Source organism: Salmo salar, chromosome ssa16 (assembly GCF_905237065.1).
Source record: "Salmo salar chromosome ssa16, Ssal_v3.1, whole genome shotgun sequence".
Taxonomy (NCBI): domain Eukaryota; kingdom Metazoa; phylum Chordata; class Actinopteri; order Salmoniformes; family Salmonidae; genus Salmo; species Salmo salar.
Genome location: NC_059457.1, coordinates 41,427,888 through 41,448,864, shown reverse-complemented (window position 1 = coordinate 41,448,864; position 20,977 = coordinate 41,427,888). Strand labels below are relative to the sequence as shown.

At 42.9% G+C, this 20,977-nt stretch overlaps 1 protein-coding gene across 9 annotated transcripts in view; it reads right to left on the bottom strand.

Moving 5' to 3' along the window:
* Positions 1–3,341: 3,341 nt before the first annotated feature.
* LOC100380752 (unconventional myosin-IXb) overlaps positions 3,342–20,977 on the bottom strand; it is a 117,698-nt gene continuing 100,062 nt past the window's right edge. For 3 of the 9 annotated variants that reach the window (XM_014149207.2, XM_014149210.2, XM_014149208.2), the window contains 12 exons: positions 16,469–16,507; positions 16,237–16,348; positions 15,630–15,703; positions 15,311–15,503; positions 14,947–15,075; positions 14,140–14,245; positions 13,906–14,037; positions 13,499–13,622; positions 13,109–13,159; positions 11,204–11,322; positions 7,367–7,494; positions 3,342–4,995 (listed from right to left, as the gene is read on the bottom strand). In XM_014149207.2, coding sequence (XP_014004682.1) covers positions 4,532–4,995; positions 7,367–7,494; positions 11,204–11,322; positions 13,109–13,159; positions 13,499–13,622; positions 13,906–14,037; positions 14,140–14,245; positions 14,947–15,075; positions 15,311–15,503; positions 15,630–15,703; positions 16,237–16,348; positions 16,469–16,507 — 1,671 coding nt within the window. In that variant the 3' untranslated portion in view covers positions 3,342–4,531. Of the gene's footprint in view, positions 4,996–7,170; positions 7,263–7,353; positions 7,495–11,203; positions 11,323–13,108; positions 13,160–13,498; positions 13,623–13,905; positions 14,038–14,139; positions 14,246–14,946; positions 15,076–15,310; positions 15,504–15,629; positions 15,704–16,236; positions 16,349–16,468; positions 16,508–20,977 lie in introns of all 9 variants that reach the window. The other 6 variants (XM_014149212.2, XM_014149211.2, XM_014149215.2 and 3 more) reach the window with 6 other exon arrangements.

The following is a 20,977-nucleotide window of genomic DNA, read 5'->3' as shown; positions in this document are numbered from 1 at the left end:
ATACACTTAGGTTGGAGTCATTAAAACTCGTTTTTCAACCACTCCACAAATTTCTTGTTAACAAACTATAGTTTTGGCAAGTCGGTTAGGACATCTGTGTGTTAAGTAATTTTTCCAACAATTGTTTACAGACAGATTATTTCACTTACAATTCACTGTATCACAATTCCAGTGGGTAAGAAGTTTACAAACACTAAGTTGACTGTGCCTTTAAACAGCTTGGAAAATTCCAGAGAATGATGTCATGGTTTTAGAAGCTTCTGATAGGCTAATTTACATAATTTGAGTCAATTAGGGGTGTACCTGTGGATGCATTTCAAGGTCTATCTTCAAACTCAGTGCCTCTTTGCTTGACATCATGCGAAAATCTAAAGAAATCAGCCAAGACATCAGAAAAAAATTGTAGACCTCCACAAGTCTGGTTCATCCTTGGGAGCAATTTCCAAACACCTGAAGGTACCACGTTCATCTGTACAAACAATAGTACGCAAGTATAAACACCTTGGGACCACGCAGCCATCATACCGCTCAGGAAGGAGACGCGTTCTGTCTCCTAGAGATGAACGTACTTTGGTGTGAAAAGTGCAAATCAATCCCAGAATCACAGCAAAGGACCTTGTGAAGATGCTGGAGGAAACAGGTACAAAAGTATCTATATCCACAGTAAAACGAGTCCTATATCGACATAACCTGAAAGGCCGCTCAGCAAGGAAGAAGCCACTGCTCCAAAACGCGATAAAAAAGCCACACTACGGTTTGCAACTGCACATGGGGATAAAGATCATACCTTTTGGAGAAATGTCCTCTGGTCTGATGAAACAAAAATATAACTGTTTGGCCATAATGACCATCGTTATGTTTGGAGGAAAAATGGGGCGCTTGCAAGCCGAAGAACACCATCCCAATCGTGAAGCACGGGGGTGGCAGCATCACGTTGTGGGGGTGCTTTGCTGCAGGAGGGACTGGTGCCCTTCACAAAATAGATGGCATTATGAGGAAGGACAATTATGTGGATGTATTGAAGCAACATCTTAAGACATCAGTCAGGAAGTTAAAGCTTGGTCGCAAATGGGTCTTCCAAATAGACAATGACCCCAAGCATACTTCCAAAGTTGTGGCAAAATGGCTTAAGGACAATAAAGTTAAGGTATTGGAATGGCCATCACAAAGCCCTGACCTTAATCCCATAGAAAATGTGTGGGCAGAACTGAAAAAGTGTGTGCGAGCAAGGAGGCCTACAAACCTGACTCAGTTACACCAGCTCTGTCGGAAGGAATTGGCCAAAATTCACCCAACTTATTGTGGGAAGCTTGTGGAAGGATACCCGAAACGTTTCACCCAAGTTAAACAATTTAAAGGCAATGCTACCAAATACTAATTGAGTGTATGTAAACTTCTGACCCACTGGGAATGTGATGAAAGAAATAAAAGCTGAAATAAATCACTATTATTATTCTGACATTTCACATTCTTAAAATAAAAAGTGCTGATCCTAACTGACCTAAGACAGGGAATTTTTACTAGGATTAAATGTCAGGAATTGTGAAAAACTGAGTTTAAATGTATTTGGCGACGGTGTATGTAAACTTTCGACTTCAACTGTACATGTGCTTTTCTCTCCTTCGGTATTTCTCATCCCACTCTCTAACACAGTGGCGGCCATATTTGTCGGCCTGGGGGAAATTGAGAAGTGCTGCTCGATACACTGGTGCATGAAAGTGATGGGAGGGTATGCAGCCCGGGTGGCTCTGTTCTACTTGATGTTCATATACCTCTGTTGCAACCAGAGTTACCAGAGGAAAAGTAAGATTTGTGAATATTAAGCACCTTACTGTTTTTCGTCATGAGTCTTGTTCTGGAGGCAGCTCATGCCTAACCCAAACCTTAAATGAAGACCAAAAAGCATTTTTTCTTCCACAAATTTTTACAATATAGGGAATTTTGACTTTGCATCTGGCCTAAGGAAAATCGCTCAGTTCTGCCTCCAGGACAAGAGTCATGACAAACGTCAACCTGTGAACATTAACGTCTCATCTCACTGTTCAAGATATTTGAATTTCTTAAATGTAAGTTGAATAAAAAGTCGATTAAAGATGGTTTTGTGTCTTCTTTTCACCTCGCTGGAAATTCAGAAATTGGTGACAAATGCATTATGCCAAAGAGAATGGTAAGCTCAGTGTCAAACCTCAGCTCTCAATGAAGCCTGAACCCTGTTAAACTTTTAGGTAACCATAAAGGTCACTGTGTTGCCTCCACTTAAAATCTAAAATCACAAAAAGCTTGTTTTTTTGATAATTCTGCTTTGAAATGCAATGTGTCAACTCATTTTCATGTCACTTTTTAAAATTGTCATTTTTTTCTTTTCAGATACTCAATGTTATCCTTGTTCTGGGCAAATTGGGTTTTACAGTGGCTCTTATCATTGGAATATACACTTAATATACACTATTTGCATTGTGTGCCCCTCAAACCCCTCTTTTACGCTACTGCTACTCTCTGTTCATCATATATGCATAGTCACTTTAACCATATCTACATGTACATACTACCTCAATCAGCCTGACTAACCAGTGTCTCAATTACATTTAACTCCACTGATGGTTTTCTCACCCACAAATGTGCATTATATTGCGAGTGTGTACTCTGGTACTGCGCTCTAACCAACAGCACTTAGGGTGCAGATTTAGTGCACTGTTGACAAGAGCACACGTGTAGCCTGCATCAAGGATACTAAACTGCTACCCTACAAGGTCGGAGACTGCTGGTTTTCTGTTCTACCTGATAATTAATTGCACATACCTGGCGTACCAGGTCTAAATCAGTTCCTGATTAAAGGAAACAAAAAAAATGCAGTGGAACTGGCTTCGAGATCCAGAGTTGAGTTTGAATGGCCAACATGATGAGATTATGAACAAAGGAGCAAGATAATTTTTTTGTCAAACCGCAGCCAAGCATCGATGATCATGTCACCAGAATAAAAACCTATATTTATTGGAAAGGAGCATCAAGCTCATCACCTTGCACTTTCACCACCCTGTGAAGTTCATCATTTACTTAATCTGTTGCCTGATAAACTGCATGGTTTCCCGAGTTGGAGTACATGCCAATATAATCGCATGACTCAAAATTTGCCTCGATATGATGGTTATTACATCAGTATCTGCACATAAAGGCGTTTCCATCGCCATTTCTCGCATATAATACATTTTACTTACACAAAAAGATATCAACACGAATGAAGAAAATTGTCAGCATTTATAAAATTGTACCGAAACTTCCTGTTTCCATCACAACTTTCGTGATTTTCTTTTTATATAGTGTCTTTACTCATGGAAACGTGGTTACTGTCAATTATTTATTTGTCTACTATACAGCATCTTGTATTGCATTGATGTTGCTCTGTAAGTCAAATATTTCATTATCTGCAATAACAATGTAAAGTAGCCTGCAATAAAAAGGTCAAAATTCCAGTCTGTGTGCATGCACTAAAGATGTGTTTACAGTGCCACACCTTCTGTTTAATAATTCAACAGTCAGGTAACTTCCTTATTGCTTAGATAAATACATTCTAGTTCCTTCTCTTTTACTTCCTCAAATGGAGATAACATACAGCTCAACACTAAAGTTGTAAGTAATTAAGACATCCAACAGCAGTCTGAGAGAAGAACATTAGTATTACATATCAAACCCAACTTCTGAAGGGGTCGTCTGTAGTCTATAGGCACCCTGACCCTCCCATTGACAGAGTGGCAGGTACAGTACAGTTGACTGAAGCCGTATGTATGTAGCTGCGGAAACATTACAGAAAGTAGAATCTAAAAGGTCCAGTAAGACATGGCACGCAGCCCTTGACAAGTGTTGGTGGTTTTCATCTAGGAGGAAAGTGGCTAGAGCTGCTCTCATTTCCCCTTTGACAAGTGAAAGCAGTTCCTATACTGGGAGGAAATTGAGGGAGAGTCCATTTCTGACGAGAAGGCATTTCAAGGGACCATAACTGCATCAAAAGTGTTTTGTTCCTCGTTCCAGTATATCTTTGAGTTGGTATAATTTCAATGAATAAGTACAAGAGTATCATACAAAAATACCCCATTGAAGATTAAAACTAGAAATAATGAATTTGTACACTGACAATGTACAAATCAAGGCACTTTTGACATTACATTGGGATCACTGTTCAGGTCTTCTCATAAGGAGACCTGGGAAAAGAAAGGTGCAATAACCTTCAGTTTTTCCCTCATGAAATCAAGGAAGTATTTCAAAAATAAAAACAAAAATAAAACATCCATGGAGTCCATGCTTCTGCGCAAAATGGATTTAAATTGTCTCTTAAAAACCACAATATATTTATTGTAGACAAAGTGCTTGGTGACACATCCTGTTTTCATCAGTCACAAGTCACAAGAGTATAAAACGCACGTCCATGATCAGTTTCCATGGCAACAGCGACACTAACAGACTGTATCCTCCAGGCCGTGGGGACCACCATAGATATCCAGTTCTGAATGAAGTTCTATTGTGCCTCCTGTCTGTGTCAGGCCTCGTCTACATATGGGACGTCTGGGTCTGAGAACCGTCTGAGGGCCTTGCTGGCGGTCTGGAGGCTCTGTGGAGTGGGGGTGGAGGTGGAAAGGGAGAGGGAGGAGATGGAGGGAGGAGAGGGGAACAGGTCCTTGTCTGGGCTGATGTAAAGGGACTGGATGCTGTCTTTACGTCGGGCGGGCTGCTCCCGCCTTTTCACCAGGCTGTAGCCGCCACTGGCAGAGGGGGTGAGGTCCACAGTCGGGGGGTGCGTGTGGATGCCCGGGGGCAGCTTCACCGTGTCGGGGATGATGGGGCGGCGTCGTGGTAGCTGGAGCCGGGAGGTGGAGCCAAAGGCAACATCGGAGATGAGGTTTGGAGAGGAACACCCCCTTGGGGACATAGGTCTCTGGACCAGGTCAGAAGGCTTGGGAGGGCAGTTCGGCTTGGCCTTATTGAACAGGAAAAAACCTCTCCCTGGAAGAGACGGATGAGAGAAAGAGGCTCATATCACTACCAAAACATGCCACCATGTAGCGAGCTCTATTCAAGTGGGCAGTCAGACAATTTAGAGATTAATATATTCCCCCCCCCAGATAATTTTGAACGGTTGTCTTTCTGTTTTGTATGCGTTAACTATGGTATTAAAGCAGCTCTTTGTCACACTACTCTCAAACTCTCATAGGATAATTCTGTTTCAAATTCAGTAGACCAACATCAACTCTCTTCGTGTTTGGCGTGCAAGACCAAATGCGCCTATGCGTGGTCTCAATTAAATAGAAAGTTGTCTTTCCATGAAAATCAACTTCCTAAATATTATAGGCATTAGTTAAGGTTCCAACATGGACTGGAAATAAATATTGATAACACATGTATTTTTCTGCCTGCAAAATGTGCCACTCCTAAAATGTAGTTCAAGTCAAGTGTCCACTATTACAATTAGCTTGATTAAGTTGAGGTTTAGGGTTTAGTGAATGATTTGTCCCAAATACAATGCTTTTAGTTTTTGAAATATTTAGGACTAACTTATTCCTTGCTACCCATTCTGAAACTAAATGCAGCTCTTTGTTAAGTGTTGCAGTGATTTCACTCACTGTAGTAGCTGACGTGTATAGTGTTCAGTCATTTGCATACATAGACACACTGGCTTTTCTCAAGGCCAGTGGCATGTCATTAGTAAAGAGTGAAAAAAGTCAGGTGCCTAGACAGCTGCCCTGGTGAATTCCTGATTCTACCTGGATTTTGTTGGATAGGCTTCCATTAAAGAACATCCTCTGTGTTCTGTTAGACAGCTAACTCTCTATCCACAATATAGCAGGGGGTGTAAAGCCGTAACACATATGTTTATCAAATCAGCAGACTATGATCGATAATGTCAAAAGCCGCACTGAAGTCTAATAAAACAGCTCCCACAATCGTTTTATCATCAATTTCTCTCAGCCGATAATCAGTCATTTGTGTGATTGCTGTGTTTGTTGAATTTCCTTCCCAATAAGCGTGCTGAAAGTCTGTTGTCAATTTGTTTACAGTAAAATAGCATTGTATCTGCTCAAACACAATTTCCAAAAGTTTACTAAGGGTTGGTAACAGGCTGATTGGGCGGCTAATTTGAGCGAGTTAAGGGGGCTTTACTATTCTTGGGTAGCGGAATTACTTGTGCTTCCCTCCAGGCCTGAGGGCACACACTTTCTAGTAGGCTTAGATTGAAGATATGGCAAATAGGAGTGGCAATATTGTCCACCATTATCCTCACAATTTTCCATCTGCTAATCTTGCCAATTAAAAAATCCTTAAAGTAATTGGCAATACCAGTGGGTTGTGATGAATAATCCATCTGGTTCAATGAATGTGGCCGAGTTTGCCTTTTTGCTCAAAATGTAATTCAAGGTGCTCCAAAGCTTTTTACTCCCATTCTTTAAATATTTATCTTTGTTTTATAGTATAGGGTCTTCTTTTTATTCAGTTTAGTCACATGATTTCTCAATTTGCAGTACGGTTGTGCAGCCAGACATATTTGCCATTCCTTTTGCCTCATCCCTCACCCCTCTCAACCATACAACTTTTCAATTCCTCATCAATCCACGGGGATAAAACAGTTTAACTTCTGGCGGACTATTACTCTTTTTGTAAGATAATTCCCAGCAACCCTAGTGTGTAAATACTAGTGTTGCTAAAAGCAACTAGTGTCCACTCTCCTATAATTTGCCAACTCTATTAAACTACTTCTACCCTATTGGCTGATACAGCCCGATAATACCGATAACGTAATATAATGGGCCACGTGAGAATCTCTGGTATTTTAACCTATTTCTTAGGCTATTTTTGCGCATTTTTACCTTGACTAGGGTGGCAAGATTGCTGGGACCGAGGCTGTAAAGCGAGCTGCGTCACATACAGTTCACCTAAAATAACATTGCAGGACTGTGTCAGATTGGGGACCAGTTCTTGCAGGAGTGGGTGGGAGTCGGACAAGAAGTCAGCGTGAGCGAGCGCGGTATGAAAAGCAGCAGGAGCAGAATGAAGAAATAAGTCCCCCACAGACCTCTACCACCATAATACACCATGTTACTCCACCCCCAACAGTTAGTCTGGTCAAAGTTTCTGCATGCCACACAGACACTCATGCAAAAGTACAAAAACACACACACACACGTTGCTTGTAAATCGGGAGCCTCCAACCTGCTAGAGAGCAGACGGCACCTCCGCCAACCTCTTTAAATGCAGCACCACCAGCATGTCCAGACCTGCACCAGAGACAGCAGGGACAGACAGGGGGCCAGGCAGGCTGATGAGAAACCCACAGGTGTGAATAGGTAGGAAAGGGGGGGACTATACCTTTAATACTGACCTTCGGGCTCCAAGTTGTTGCAGCGCTCGTCCAACAGGCTCTCAGAGCTCAGCGACGCCTCAGAGTCCAGGTTGTCCTGGTCAGAACCAGGTTGCTCCAGCTCTGGCAGTCTGCAGGCCAGGTCCTCCCTGGGAAAGAGGGGGAAGGGAGAGACAGAAAACATAGGGGTCACAAATATAACCAAGGGTTGGTTGGTGGATCGCAGGAAAAAATATAACCATTGGATATGGGTGGTCCTTTGTAGCTTAGTTGGTAAAGCATGGCACTTGTAACCCCAGGGTAGTGGGTTTGATTCCCGGGACCACCCATTCGTAAAATGTATGCACTCATGACTGTAAGCATCTACTAAATGGCATATATTATATTATTATATAAATATAACCACAGTGTATAAACCACAGCATTCAAAAACACTACACGGCAAAAAGTATGTGGACAGCTGCTCGTCGAACATCTCATTCCAAAATCATGGGCATTAATATAGAGTTGGTCCCTCCTTTGCTGCTATAACAGCATTCACTCTTCTGGGAAGGCTTTCACATGCCCCGAATACAACAGCATTTCACCTTACTGTGAAATGCTTACTTACAAGCCCTTAACCAACAATGCAGTTCAAGAAATAGAGTTAACAAAATATTTACTAAATAAACTAAAGTAAAAAAAGAAATAAAAACAATAAAATAACAATAACGAGGCTATACACAGGGGATACCGGTACCGAGTCGATGTTTGGGGGTAAAGGTTAGTCGAGGTAATTTGTACATATAGGTAGGGGGCAAAGTTACTATGCATAGATAATAAACACGAGTAGCAGCAGTGTAAAAACAAAGAGGGGGTCAATGTAAATAGTCCGGGTGTCCATTTGATTAATTGTTCAGTCTTATGGCCTGGGGTAGGTGGTGTTAATGAGCCTTTTGGACTAAGACTTGGCGCTCCAGTACCACTTGCTGTGGGGTAGCAGAGAGAACAGTCTATGACTTGGGTGGCTGGAGTCTGACATTTTTTGGGGCCTTTTTCCTGACACCACCTTATATAAAGGTCCTGGATGGCAGGAAGCTTTGCCCTAGTGATGTACTAGGCCGTACGCACTACCCTCCATAGCACCTTACCGTCGGATGCGGAGCATTTGCCATCCCAGACGGTGATGCAACTGGTCAGGATGCTCTCGATGGTGCAGCTGTAGAACTTTATGAGGATCTAGGGACCCATGCCAAATCTTTACAGTCTCGAGGGAGAATAGGAGTTGTCGTGCCCTCTTCACAACTGTCCTGGTGTGCTTCGACCATGATAGTTCGTTGGTGTTGTGGACACCAAGGTACTTGAAGCTCTCAACGGCTCCACTTCAGCCCTGTCGATATTAATGGGGGCCTGTTTGGCCCTGCTTTTCCTGTAGTACACGATGAGCTCCTTTGTCTTGCTCACAATGAGTGAGAGGTTGTTGTCCTGGCACCACACTGCCAGGTCTCTGACCTCCTACCTATAGGCTGTTTCATTGTTGTCTGTGATCAGGTCTACCACTGTTGTGTCGTCAGCAAACTTAATGATGATGTTGGAGTTGTGTTTGGCCACGCAGTCGTGGGTGAACAGGGAGTACAGGAGAGGACTAAGCACGGACCCCTGAGGGGCCCCAGTGTTGAGGATCAGCGTGGCAGATGTGTTGTTGCCTACCCTTACCACCTAGGGGCAGCCCGTCAGGAAGTCCTGGATCCAGTTGCAGAGGGAGGTGTTTAGTCCCAGGATTCTTAGCTTAGTGATGAGCTTTGAGGGCACTATGGTGTTGAATGCTGAGCTGTAGTCAATGAATAGCATTCTCACATAGGTGTTCCTTTTGTCCAGGTGTGAAAGGGCAGTGTGGAGTGCAATAGAGATTGCACCATCTATGGATCTGTTGGGGCAGTATGCAAATTGGAGTGAGTCTAGGTTTTCTGGGATAATGGTGTTGATATGAGCCGTGACGAGCCTTTCAAAGCACTTCATGGCTACAAATATGATTGCTTTGGGTCGGTAGACATTTAGGCAGGTTACCTTAGTGTTCTTGGGCACAGGAATTATGGTGGTCTGCTTGAAACATGATGGTATTACAGACAGGGAGCTGTTGAAAATGTCAGTGAAGACACTTGCCAGTTGGTCAGCGCATGCTCGGAGTACACGTACTGGTAATCCGTCTGGCCTTGTGAATGTTGACCTGTTTAAAGGTCTTACTCACATTGGCTATGGAGAGCGTGATCACACAGTAGTCCGGAACAGCTGGTGCTCTCAACACTGAGCTGTAGTCAATTAGTAGCATTCTCACATAGGTGTTCCTTTTGTTGGGGCAGTATGCGAATTGGAGTGGGTCTAGGGTTTCCGGGATGATGGTGTTAATGTGAGCCATGGCCAGCCTTTCAAAGCACTTCATGGCTATCACTAGATGTTGGAACATTGCCACGGGGACTTGTTTTCATTCGGGCACTGATGTTTGCCGATTAGGCCTGGCTCGTAGTAGGCGTTCCAATTCATCCCAAAGGTATTCAATGTGGTTGAGATCAGGGCTCTGTGCAGGCCAGTCAAGTTCTTCCACACCAATCTCGACAAACCACTTCTGTATGGACCTCACTTTGTGCTTGGGGCATTGTCATGCTGAAACAGAAAGGGCTGTGATGGAAATGCTCTTGTGTGTTTGTAACAGTATGTTTAGCACAATGCTGCTTTTGTAATAACCGGTCTTGGTTGGGTTCATGCGAGTAACTGGATGACTGCACAAAGGAGGAAACCACACTATCACTCATAAGCAAATTGGCAGTATGCCCAGAACATTATCTTGGTACAAGAGAAGTGGAATAAAACAGTCAAATACAGGAACCAACCATGCTTATAACTTTTTAGTGTAGCAGTATAAAAGGACTGAACGGGAACCTCCCCTTCAGAGTTTTTATCAAGTGTGTATTGAGTTTGTGAACCTCTACAGCCATAATAATAAAGATTGCTTTATTTACTTTGAGTTTGAGTCCTTAGTGGTGGATTTCCACAACAGGGCCTTCCCCAAACTGTTGCCACAAAGTTGGAAGCACGGAAGTCTAGAATCGCCCCTCATTGTATGCTGTAGCATTAAGATTTCCCTTCACTGGAACTAAGGGGCCCAGCCCGAACCACGAAAAACAGCCCTAGACCATTATTCCTCCTCCACCAAACTTTACACTACGCATTCGGGCAGGTAGCGTTCTCATGACATCCGCCAAACCCAGATCTGTCCATCTGACTGCCAGAGTGTGATACAAGCGTGATTCATCACTCCAGAGAAGGCGTTTCCAATGCTCCAGATTCCAATGGCGGCGATCTTTACACCACTCTTGCCAACGCTTGGCATTGCGCATGGTGATCTTAGGCCATGGAATCCCGACGAACAGTTCTTGTGCTGATGATGCTTCTAGAGGCAGTTTGGAACTCAGTAGTGAGTGTTGCAACCGGGGAAAGATGATTTGTACACGCTACGCGCTGCAGCATTTGGCGATCCCGTTCTGTGAGCTTGTGTGGCCAACCACTTCACAATAACAGCACTTACAGTTGACCGAGGCAGCTTTAGCAGGGAAGAAATTTGACGAATTTACTTGTTGGAAACTTGGCATCCTATGACGGTGCCACATTGAAAGTCACTGAGCTCTTCAGTACGGGCCATTCTACTGCCAATGTTTGTCTATGGAGATTGCATAGCTGTGTGCTCGATTTTATAAACCTGTCAGCAATGGGTGTGGCTGAAAAAGCTGAATCCAATTATTTGAAGGGGTGCCCACATACTTTTGACCATGTAGTGTATCTGCTGAATTTAGTGGTGAATCAGGGGCTCTGTTCAGTTCTTACTTCTCTTGTTTTATAGACTTGATGCGCTCCATCAGGTTTTTCTCAGCCTCCGTGTCAGAGTCTAGTGGCTCATCGTTCTCAGGGACCACCGTCAAGTCAGAGCACTTCTTCTCATGCACCTAAGAGAGAACACACACACACACACACACACAGTTACTCATGGCACCTCAATGAGTAGCAAGTCCATACCACACTGGTTTAGAGGATGGGGTGGGGTGCCTGTGTAACGTCATCATGCATAGTGTTTATTAATATCATGCCTGTGTCATTCCAGTGAGCTATGGTAACTAGAGGAAGGCAGGCGGTTTTGTCATGATGAGTAGGGATAAACAGGCACTATGAAACTGTTATTCAACCACACAACATGTAGGAACATGTCAGTATCGGGTGTGAGGGTTTTTAATGCCGATTTTACTATTGAAAGAAGCTTGAGTCTGCAAATCAAAGCAACGGTTATTTTACTCCAGGAGTAAAAGACATCAAGAAGACAACTCATTCCCATGTCAATTATTCCCCAGCTCCAAGAACCCAAGGCTTGGTTCTGGTTAACAGGGAGAATCCACAAACCATCCATCCAATCCTGAGGTTGTACAGTGGGGAATCATATTTGTTCCATACAGCACAAGCGGGCTATGATCAAGAGTTAATGTCACCAAATACTAGTCAAACCACAAACAAGTCACATGTGGAAAAGACCAACATCAACCCACACCGTCACTCTGAAGAACCTTCACGTCACAGATACTGAGGGCTGAAACCAACATGCAGTATAACAGGGGTCTAACATCTACACGCATAGAGGTACTAGCAGTAGGTATGCAGGCCTTTGTTCTAGCAGTACTGACACACACCTAGCACTGACACCCCTAGCAAGCACTGACACACCCCTAGCAAGCACTGGCACACCCCTAGCTAGCACTGACACCCCCCTAGCAAGCACTGACACCCCCCTAGCAAGCACTGACACCCCCCCTAGCTAGCTAGCTAGCACTGACACCCCCCTAGCTAGCTAGCACTGACACCCCCCTAGCTAGCTAGCACTGACACCCCCCTAGCTAGCTAGCACTGACACCCCCCCTTGCTAGCTAGCACTGACACCCCCCTAGCTAGCTAGCACTTACACCCCCCTAGCTAGCTAGCACAGACACCCCCCTAGCTAGCTAGCACAGACACTCACCTAGCACAGACACTCACCTAGCTAGCTAGCACAGACACTCACCTAGCACAGACACTCACCTAGCTAGCTAGCACAGACACTCACCTAGCACAGACACACACCTAGCTAGCTAGCACAGACACACACCTAGCTAGCTAGCACAGACACACACCTAGCTAGCTAGCACAGACACACACCTAGCTAGCTAGCACAGACACACACCCAGCACAGACACACACCTAGCACTGACACACACACACCTAGCACTGACACACACACACCTAGCACTGACACACACACCTAGCACTGACACACACACCTAGCACTGACACACACACCTAGCACTGACACACACACCTAGCTTTAACACACACCTAGCTTTAACACACACCTAGCTTTAACACACACCTAGCTTTAACACACACCTAGCTTTAACACACACCTAGCTTTAACACACACCTAGCTTTAACACACCTAGCTTTAACACACCTCCGTCACAGAATCAACTGATCATTGTCTTCGCTTGGATCCAGGTGTGTAACTGCTGGGCTGGAACAAAAGCCTGCATGCCCAGTTGCTCTCCAGAAACATAGTTGGGAGACCACTGCAGCACTGTATACCATCAATTAGTATGAAGAGGAGAGAGGGATGGGGGGCGGGTCATCGACTACTACAAGTCATGCACAGACGGTTGGTTAAGACAAACCGCATCTAGCTACCAGGAGGACCAGAGCAACGTGGATACGTACCACCACTCCTTTGTAAGGAGCAGAAAACCTGAGGGACAAATGCCAGTGCAGCTGAAGAGAAAAAAGGAAGAACCACAAAACAATGAGCAGTAACCCATGGTGGATATTGGACAATACACTGACACTCAAAAACCTGCAGCCTTACTGGACTAGGAGTGTAGTAGTACAGCCCTGCCCAACAGTATGTAGTAAATACAGTTGGTGGCTATGGTTGGTCTGTCTACTGAGTCTATGGACCTGGTAAGTGTCAGTGTTGGAATTAATTCCATTCCAAATCAGTCAATTCAGAAAGCGACAGAGAAGCATTGAGGAAAATTGGAATAGAAATGTCAGTTTACTTCCTGAATTGGTAGTGTCCAGACAGACCAGACCATGTAGAATAGTCCTCACCGTGTTCTGTCTCTTGAGTTTGAGCTGGTTGACGGCCAGAGCCTCAGCATGCTCCAGCTGTTCTATCTCCTCTAACTTCTCATTGTAGCTTCTGATCTGCTCGTTGATCAACATCTCCACACACCTGGGACACAGAGACATTACCTGCTAGTTAAAATCTCTATTGTGGTAAAGGCACTGCATTGGTTCCTGTACAGTGGGGGTCCTACCTAGTTGCCTGAACAAAATATTCACTTGATAACAGCAAAGACTACGGTTGAGATCAATAAAATCCATTCTAAGTGGACTATTCTTATTGTGGTATTCTTTTTATTTCAATTTATTTCAACTGAATTGATAAAAATAAAACGTTTTATACATAAAGTAACAATGGTTTCTGTCTATGCAGTGATCAGAGAGATACTTACGTGGTGGTCTTGGCCACGTCCTTCATGCTCATGAGTGGGTCGGCGCTGTCTGGGCAGCGGAGGATGCAGGGGGCAAACACGATGGCCAGGGAGTTGGGAGACATGCGATTGTGAGACTCGTCTTTAGACACTCTGGAAGAGAGAAAAATATTACTCATGTGGAAGGGGAAAAAAGTTAAATATTTATACAGCAATACACACTGCAATATTGCCCCAGCCATGAAGAGTATGTACTTGACTAGATGGAAGAAAAGTCTTTCCAAGGTGTTGAAGCATGCGGTGGGGAGCTGTTCCAACACTTTGTAGATGGCATGTAGCTGCTCTTGCTTTTCAGGAAGTTCTAGAGAGATGAGGAAAACACAATATAGGATCAACAACAACGCCACAATGTAGGGATTGCTGACAGTCGACAATATTACACATTTGAACATTCAGTAGAATACAGGTAACTGACAAAATAAAGGAAACACCAACATAAAGTGTCTTAATACGGCGTTAAAGCCAGAACTGCTTTAATGCGCCTTGGCATAAATTCTACAAGTGTCTGGAACTGTAATGCGACACCATTCTTCCACGAGAAATTCCATAATTTGTCGTTTTGTCAAGAGTGTTGGAAAACGCTGTCTCAGGTGCCGCTCCCATAAGTGTTTAATTGGGTTGAGATCTGGTGACAGACACATACACTCCCTTTAAACTTCCTTTGAGACCCCTCTTTCAAAGTCAGAGATCTCTAGCCATGGTAGCCAAAATAAGGGGCAGCTGGACCTTAAGCATGATGGGATGTTTTAATAGCTTAATTAACTCAGGAACCACATCTGATTACAATATACTTTGTATCCCTCATTTACTCAAGTATTTCCTTTATTTTGGCATTTACCTGTAGATCAGTAGAACATACCAAGGAGAAGATAACCCACATGGGCTGATATAGGGACTCCCCCTTGTGGACATATGTTATATAACAAAATCCAAAATGAACAAGAGTAACTATCTCTCCCTTGATCATGGAGAAGAGTGAGGCAGAGCTATAACAGGACTCACCCACGGCCCGAAGGAAGTCATTGTAATGAGTGAAGGTCATGAGGGGGTCAGGCAGCTTTCTCAGCCACTGTTTGATCAGCCCTGTCACTGTGTGGATGGGGTAGTCCTCCAGGCACACTGCGTGGGGGTCTGCCACACAACATCAACCATTAGACAGGTCAAGGAATGGGAACAAGAAGAGGTATACTTATGTCATACATAAGATCTACATAGGCACAATGAAACTTCAAAAATACAACTACTCTTGTGCTTGTGTAGGTGTTTAATGTTAAGTCTTCCGTACACCTCTCAAATGAACTGTTACCCATCAAGATCTTAGCAGCTCTGTGGTTTACTGTTTACAATATTATGGGCTGGCCTTTACCAGTCTCCATTAGCTGGTGGAGCTCCTTCATGCGGTTGGCGGAACCTGACTTGCGGTAGATTCCCTCCGTTAACAGGCCGTTCATCTCGACATGCTCCAGCATCATCTCCAGCACTATGGGAATGGGGTTGTCCTCGTTGGTCAGGTGACACAAGCGCACCCCAAAGTGCAGGCCTCCTGACTCCTCGTCACTCTGCACACAGACAGACACCAACATGTTAGTCAATAGTAACCTAGGGACCAATAAAGATTTAAGATTCAAACCTAAATCATGGAAGTATGTCAATGTAGTTTACGAATATGTGAGGTCAATGCCCACCTTTTTGGCACAAAACGTGGAGCAGTCTGTGACAATTTTGCAGAGGCACTTCTTGTGGCACACCATCTTACAATCTGGAAGAATAAAACCAGAATGGAAGGCTATTAACATTTGTATCCATGACGACCCAGAATGTAATGGTTATGTATGTTTAAAGAATCCTCAGCATTCACATCAATTATTGGAGACTGTTATCCTTGTTATTTGCACATCATCATCTGCACATCTATCACTCCAGTGTTAATGCTAAATTGTAATTATTTTGCCTCTATGGCCTATTTATTGCCTTACCTCCTTTCTCTTCTACATTTGCACACACTGTACATAGATTTTCTATTGTGTTATTGAATGTACGTTTGCTATGTGTAACTCTGTTGTTTTTGTTGCACTGCTTTGCTTTATCTTGGCCAGGTCGCAGTTGTAAATGAGAACTTCTCAATTGGCCTACCTGGTTAAATAAAAGGTAGGTAGGTAGGTAGGTAGGTAGGTAGGTATATATATATATATATATATATATATATATATATTAGCTGTTACTAGAATGTGAGAGTTGTCAGAATGCCTGTATGTGTGTGTGTGTGTGTTTGTCTGTCTGTGTGGTACTCACAGCTGCACATGTAGACTTTCTCCATGCCCCCGATATAGGAGTTGCACTGGTCACACGACTGCATGATGTTAACCTGGTACGTGCTGAACACATGGTCCAGGGGGTTCTCCATCTAAACAATCATACATTGTGTACATGTATCAATGTGTCTAATCATTTCATAAAATACATATATTTCTATAGAAAACAAAGAGTGGACAGGTTTAAGGATCGGCCCTTGGTTTGTACTTACGTTCTTGTATTTTTTCCGCCTCTTCCGCGCTTTAGCAGGCTGAAATACAGACAAAACCATCAATATTTAATTTATTGAATCCATAAAGACGGACAATAATCAATATCCGTGTATTCAGTACCAAAAATCATTGTTAAAATATATATATATTTTTGCATTTTAAAATTAAGAACATTCAAAACAAAAATGAGAAGACAGACAACAATATAACAAAGTGACAAACTTAGAAGACAACAGACAAAAATTGAAATGCAATAGAAAAAGAAAACTAAATATGAGACATTGGACCAGTAGGCTACAGTACATTTTATACATTAACTGTGAAACATTACATGAGGATTATACAGAGATGCAATCAATGTTATGTGAGTGATCATTCTCCATATAATCAACAAAGGGTTGACAAATTCTGTAAATTGTCTCTGACTTATTCCTTATGCAGTATGTCATTTTCTCCAGTGGGATACAACTATTAACTTCAGATATCTGCCTGCCAGATTCCATTTCAAGGCAATACATTTTTTGCCAATTGCTAGCACCATTTCTGTTAGCTTTATTAGTGTGATTTTGCCTAAGACTGGAATTAGTGAAGTTATCCAGTAGACAGACCTCCGGGTCTAAAGGGAATGCAGCCCCCTGAATTGAAGATATGGTATCGCATACCCCTTGCCAGAAACAGTGTAGTTTTGAACGTAGGGAGGAGATACCAGGGTTGAACTTGTGCAATGTAGATGGGGTGATATAGAGCTGATGGAGGAAATTAAACTGGATCAGTCTGTATCTGGAGTTCAATGTGGATGTAACACCATCCCTGTATAGGTCACTCCATAGTCCCTCATCAAGATGAATACCCGGATCTTTTCCCCATCTAAGTCGGGGTTTATCTAGCTCAGGCAGTGGTAGTCATGACATAAGAACATCGTAAACACAGGAAATGGTCTTCAACAGTGGTTGGTCTGCATGGGAAAGTTGTTCAATAGGTGACATCTTAGGTAGGTTCCACTGGCCCTTGAGATTCACCCTAATAAAATGTCATCGTTGTAGGTAACCAAAGAGGTCCTTATTAGACAAGTTGTATTTCTATTTCAGCTGTTCAAAGGACATAAGAATTCCCTCATAACAATGTTCTAGAAGAGTGATACCCTTATCAGACCATGGTCTAAAGTTACTATTCTTGAAAAACCTTTGAACATTGCTTGATTGGGAACCATGTTCAAACAGTCAGGTAATACATTCTGAAATGGAGGTTTAAGCCCCCTTGACTGTGATCAAGGGTCAGTTTGTCCAGGCTAACCCCAGGAGTTTTGCCGTGCCACAAACTGTCTGGTCAGCTCGTCGAGAGTAAAAGAATGCTGCGGGTACAGGGATGCGGAGAAATTGAAACAAATACAGAAATCTGGACAGGACATTCATTTTAATTACATGCATTCTACCCAGTAGAGTGAGAGGCAAGTCCATCCATTTACACAGGTCACCATCCACCTTTTGCAACAAACTGGCCAGATTGAGTTTATAGAGGTTCTTCAGGTTACCATCCACCATTATACCCAAATATGTGAAGGCCATAGGCGACCGCCTAAAAGGAAATTTATGCTTGATGGTCAAAGACAGAGAACAGTAAGATTATATCAAAATTGACCTTATATCCAGAGAAAGAACTAAAATACTGTAATAGGTTCTGTAAGTGAGAGGGGATGTTTTGGGTTTGTTAGAAATAAGATAAGGTCGTCCTCAAAGAGTGATAACTTATGGGTATGGGGGCCCACCTCAAAGCCATGTATGTCAGGGCACATTCTAAAGGCCACTGCCAACAGTTCGACGGCGAAGAGGTGGGGGCTAAAAGGGCAACTGTGTCTGTTCCCCTAAAGAGAAGGAAAGAGGAGGAAGTAATCCCATTGGTAGCAATACTAGTTTTAGGAGATTTGTTGAGTGATTTTATCAAGTTTACAAACACGGTGCCTAAACTGAACTTTTCCAAAACGCGAAAGAGATATGGTCATTCGAGCCTATCAAAGACCTTTTTGGCAACGAGGGAGACTGCGACACTAGGTATTTATTTTTTTGCAAGGTGAATTATATCAAAGAACCTTCTGAGATTATTGGAGGACAATCTATTAATTATGGATCCAGTAAGATCTGAGTTGACCAACAGGGGGAAGCATGACTCCAGTCTCTTAGATAGCATCTTGGTGACCAGTTTACAATCTGTTTTAAGGAGAGTGATTGGTCTATAGAAGGCACACATTAGCAGGTTTTCCCCTTTCTTGTGAATTACTGTAATCACAGTTTGAGTGAAAGACTCTGGAAAGCAGTTGTCCTCCCCGGCTTTTTAAAGTACCTCCATAAGGTAGGGGACCAACAGCCCCTTGAGTTCTTTATAGAACTCTGGAGGGAAGCCAGGAGATTTTTTAGAAGGTAAAGATTTAATGTCCTCCAACAATTCAGGGACTGAGAACTGTTCGCTCTGTCTTCCTCTGACAGGCAAGGGAGGTTGAGAAAGGAGAGAAGAGTTGATCTCTGATAGATCATCGCTTGATTGGGAAGTATAGAGGTCCTCGTAGTATTTCTTAAAAGTATCATTAATTTCAGTAGGGTCAAAAGATCTCATTAGTAAAAGTTTCTATAGCATTAATGGTCCTCTTACTTTCCTCTGCTTTCAGTTGCCATGCCAGTACTTTGTGCTTTCTCTCCAAGTTCATAGTAACGCTGTTATGATTTAGTAATGCACCTCTCAGCTTGATACGTGTTCAGAGCATTATATTTCAGTTTTTTATTTACCAAAAGCCTTTATAGGTCTTTAGTCTGGCCCCTTTGGTAGGTTTTCTCCAGCTCAAAGATTTCAGATGCAAGGGCATTCAGTTCGGCACCGTGTTTTCATTTAAACACTTTAGTACAGGCAATGAGCCTTCCCATCAGATAGGCTTTCAACGCATCCCAAAGAATGAAACTGTCAGGACCAGAGGGTGTGTTTGTCAAAGTAAAAATATTGATCTGCTCTTTGATGAATGCAGGTTGCTTCAGGAGTGTAGAATTTGGTCTCCATCTATATATGCTTGGTAGGAATGGAGATTGCTAATTCCAGAGGAGAATGGTCACAAAGCAATCTGGTGAGACAATCGGTGTCTAACACTATGAAACAGTTGGGTTGATAGCAAAAAGTGATCTATGCGTGAGTGTGTGTGTGTGTGTGTGTGTTGTGTGGGTGTGAATAAAGAGTACCGTAAATTCCGGACTATAAGCCGCAACTTTTTTCCCACGCTTTGAACCTCGCGGCTAATATATGGATTTTTCCCGCTTTCAATTTTTTTTCTTCCAAAAAAACATTCTGTGACGTGCTCAGTTTTTTGGCGGCATGAAGCTTTCATTAGACCAATGAAATTGCCGAACGGGTTAAGGTCAAACAACTTTTTTTGTTTACTGTTTAGATTAAATCGAGCGCTCTCAAACTTCATCATTCTGATTATGGTAGTCATTTTGTCACCCTCATCATGGCAAAGACACGGAGAAATGCATATGATGCAGCTTTCAAGTTGAAGGCGATTGATCTGGCTGTTGGAAAATGAAATAGAGCTGCTGCACGGGAGCTTGGTCTTAATGAGTCAATAAGACGTTGGAAACAGCAGCGTGAGGAATTGACTCAGTGCAAAAAGACAACCAAAGCTTACTGCTAATTTTAAATTTTTTGCTACAAGCCGTGTTTCGTTAAAGCCTATTTATATTTGTTACAAACTGTGTTTCGTTAAAGCCTATTTATTTTTGTTACAAGCTGTGTTTCGTTAAAGCCTGTGTAAAGTTCATTTGTTTCAATGTACCGGTAGGCACCTGCGGCTTATAGACATGTGCGGCTTATTTATGTTCAAAATAATATATATTTTTTAAATTCAGTGGGTGCGGCTTATATTCAGGTGCGCTTAATAGTCCGGAAATTACGGTAGTTCCTATCCTGTGGGTGCATCTGTCTCCAGACATTTAGTAAATTGAGATCCTTCATGAATGACATGGTGAGCTTGACGGCATGGGTAAGACGGGAGGGTTTATCAGAGGACCTATCAAGAACTGTATCTGGAAGAAAAAAACATCTCCAGCCATTCTGGTGGAGCTTGAGCAGCCTGAAGGAAGACATTCTGAATAAACATATGGTCGAAGTTAGGAGCATAAATACTCAATAGGGTCCAAGACTGAATAAATATGCCCCTGCTACAAAACAAACCTGCCTGAGGGTTCAGACATGGTGTTGCTGACACAAAAGGGGATGTCTACTTATCAAAATTGCAGTTCCTCTTGCTTTAGAGTTAAACGATGCCGCAAAAATGTGTCCTACCCATTCCTCTTTAATTTCTTGTGTTCACTGGCTGTACAATGTGTTTCTTGTAAGAACACAACGTCAGCCTTAAATAGTCTATACCTTAAGAAATGATCCTCTTAACTGGGCTGTTAAGATCTTTTACGTTGAATGTGACATATTTTCGTGGATTAAGCATGGGTTGAGTTTCAAATATATAACCAAAT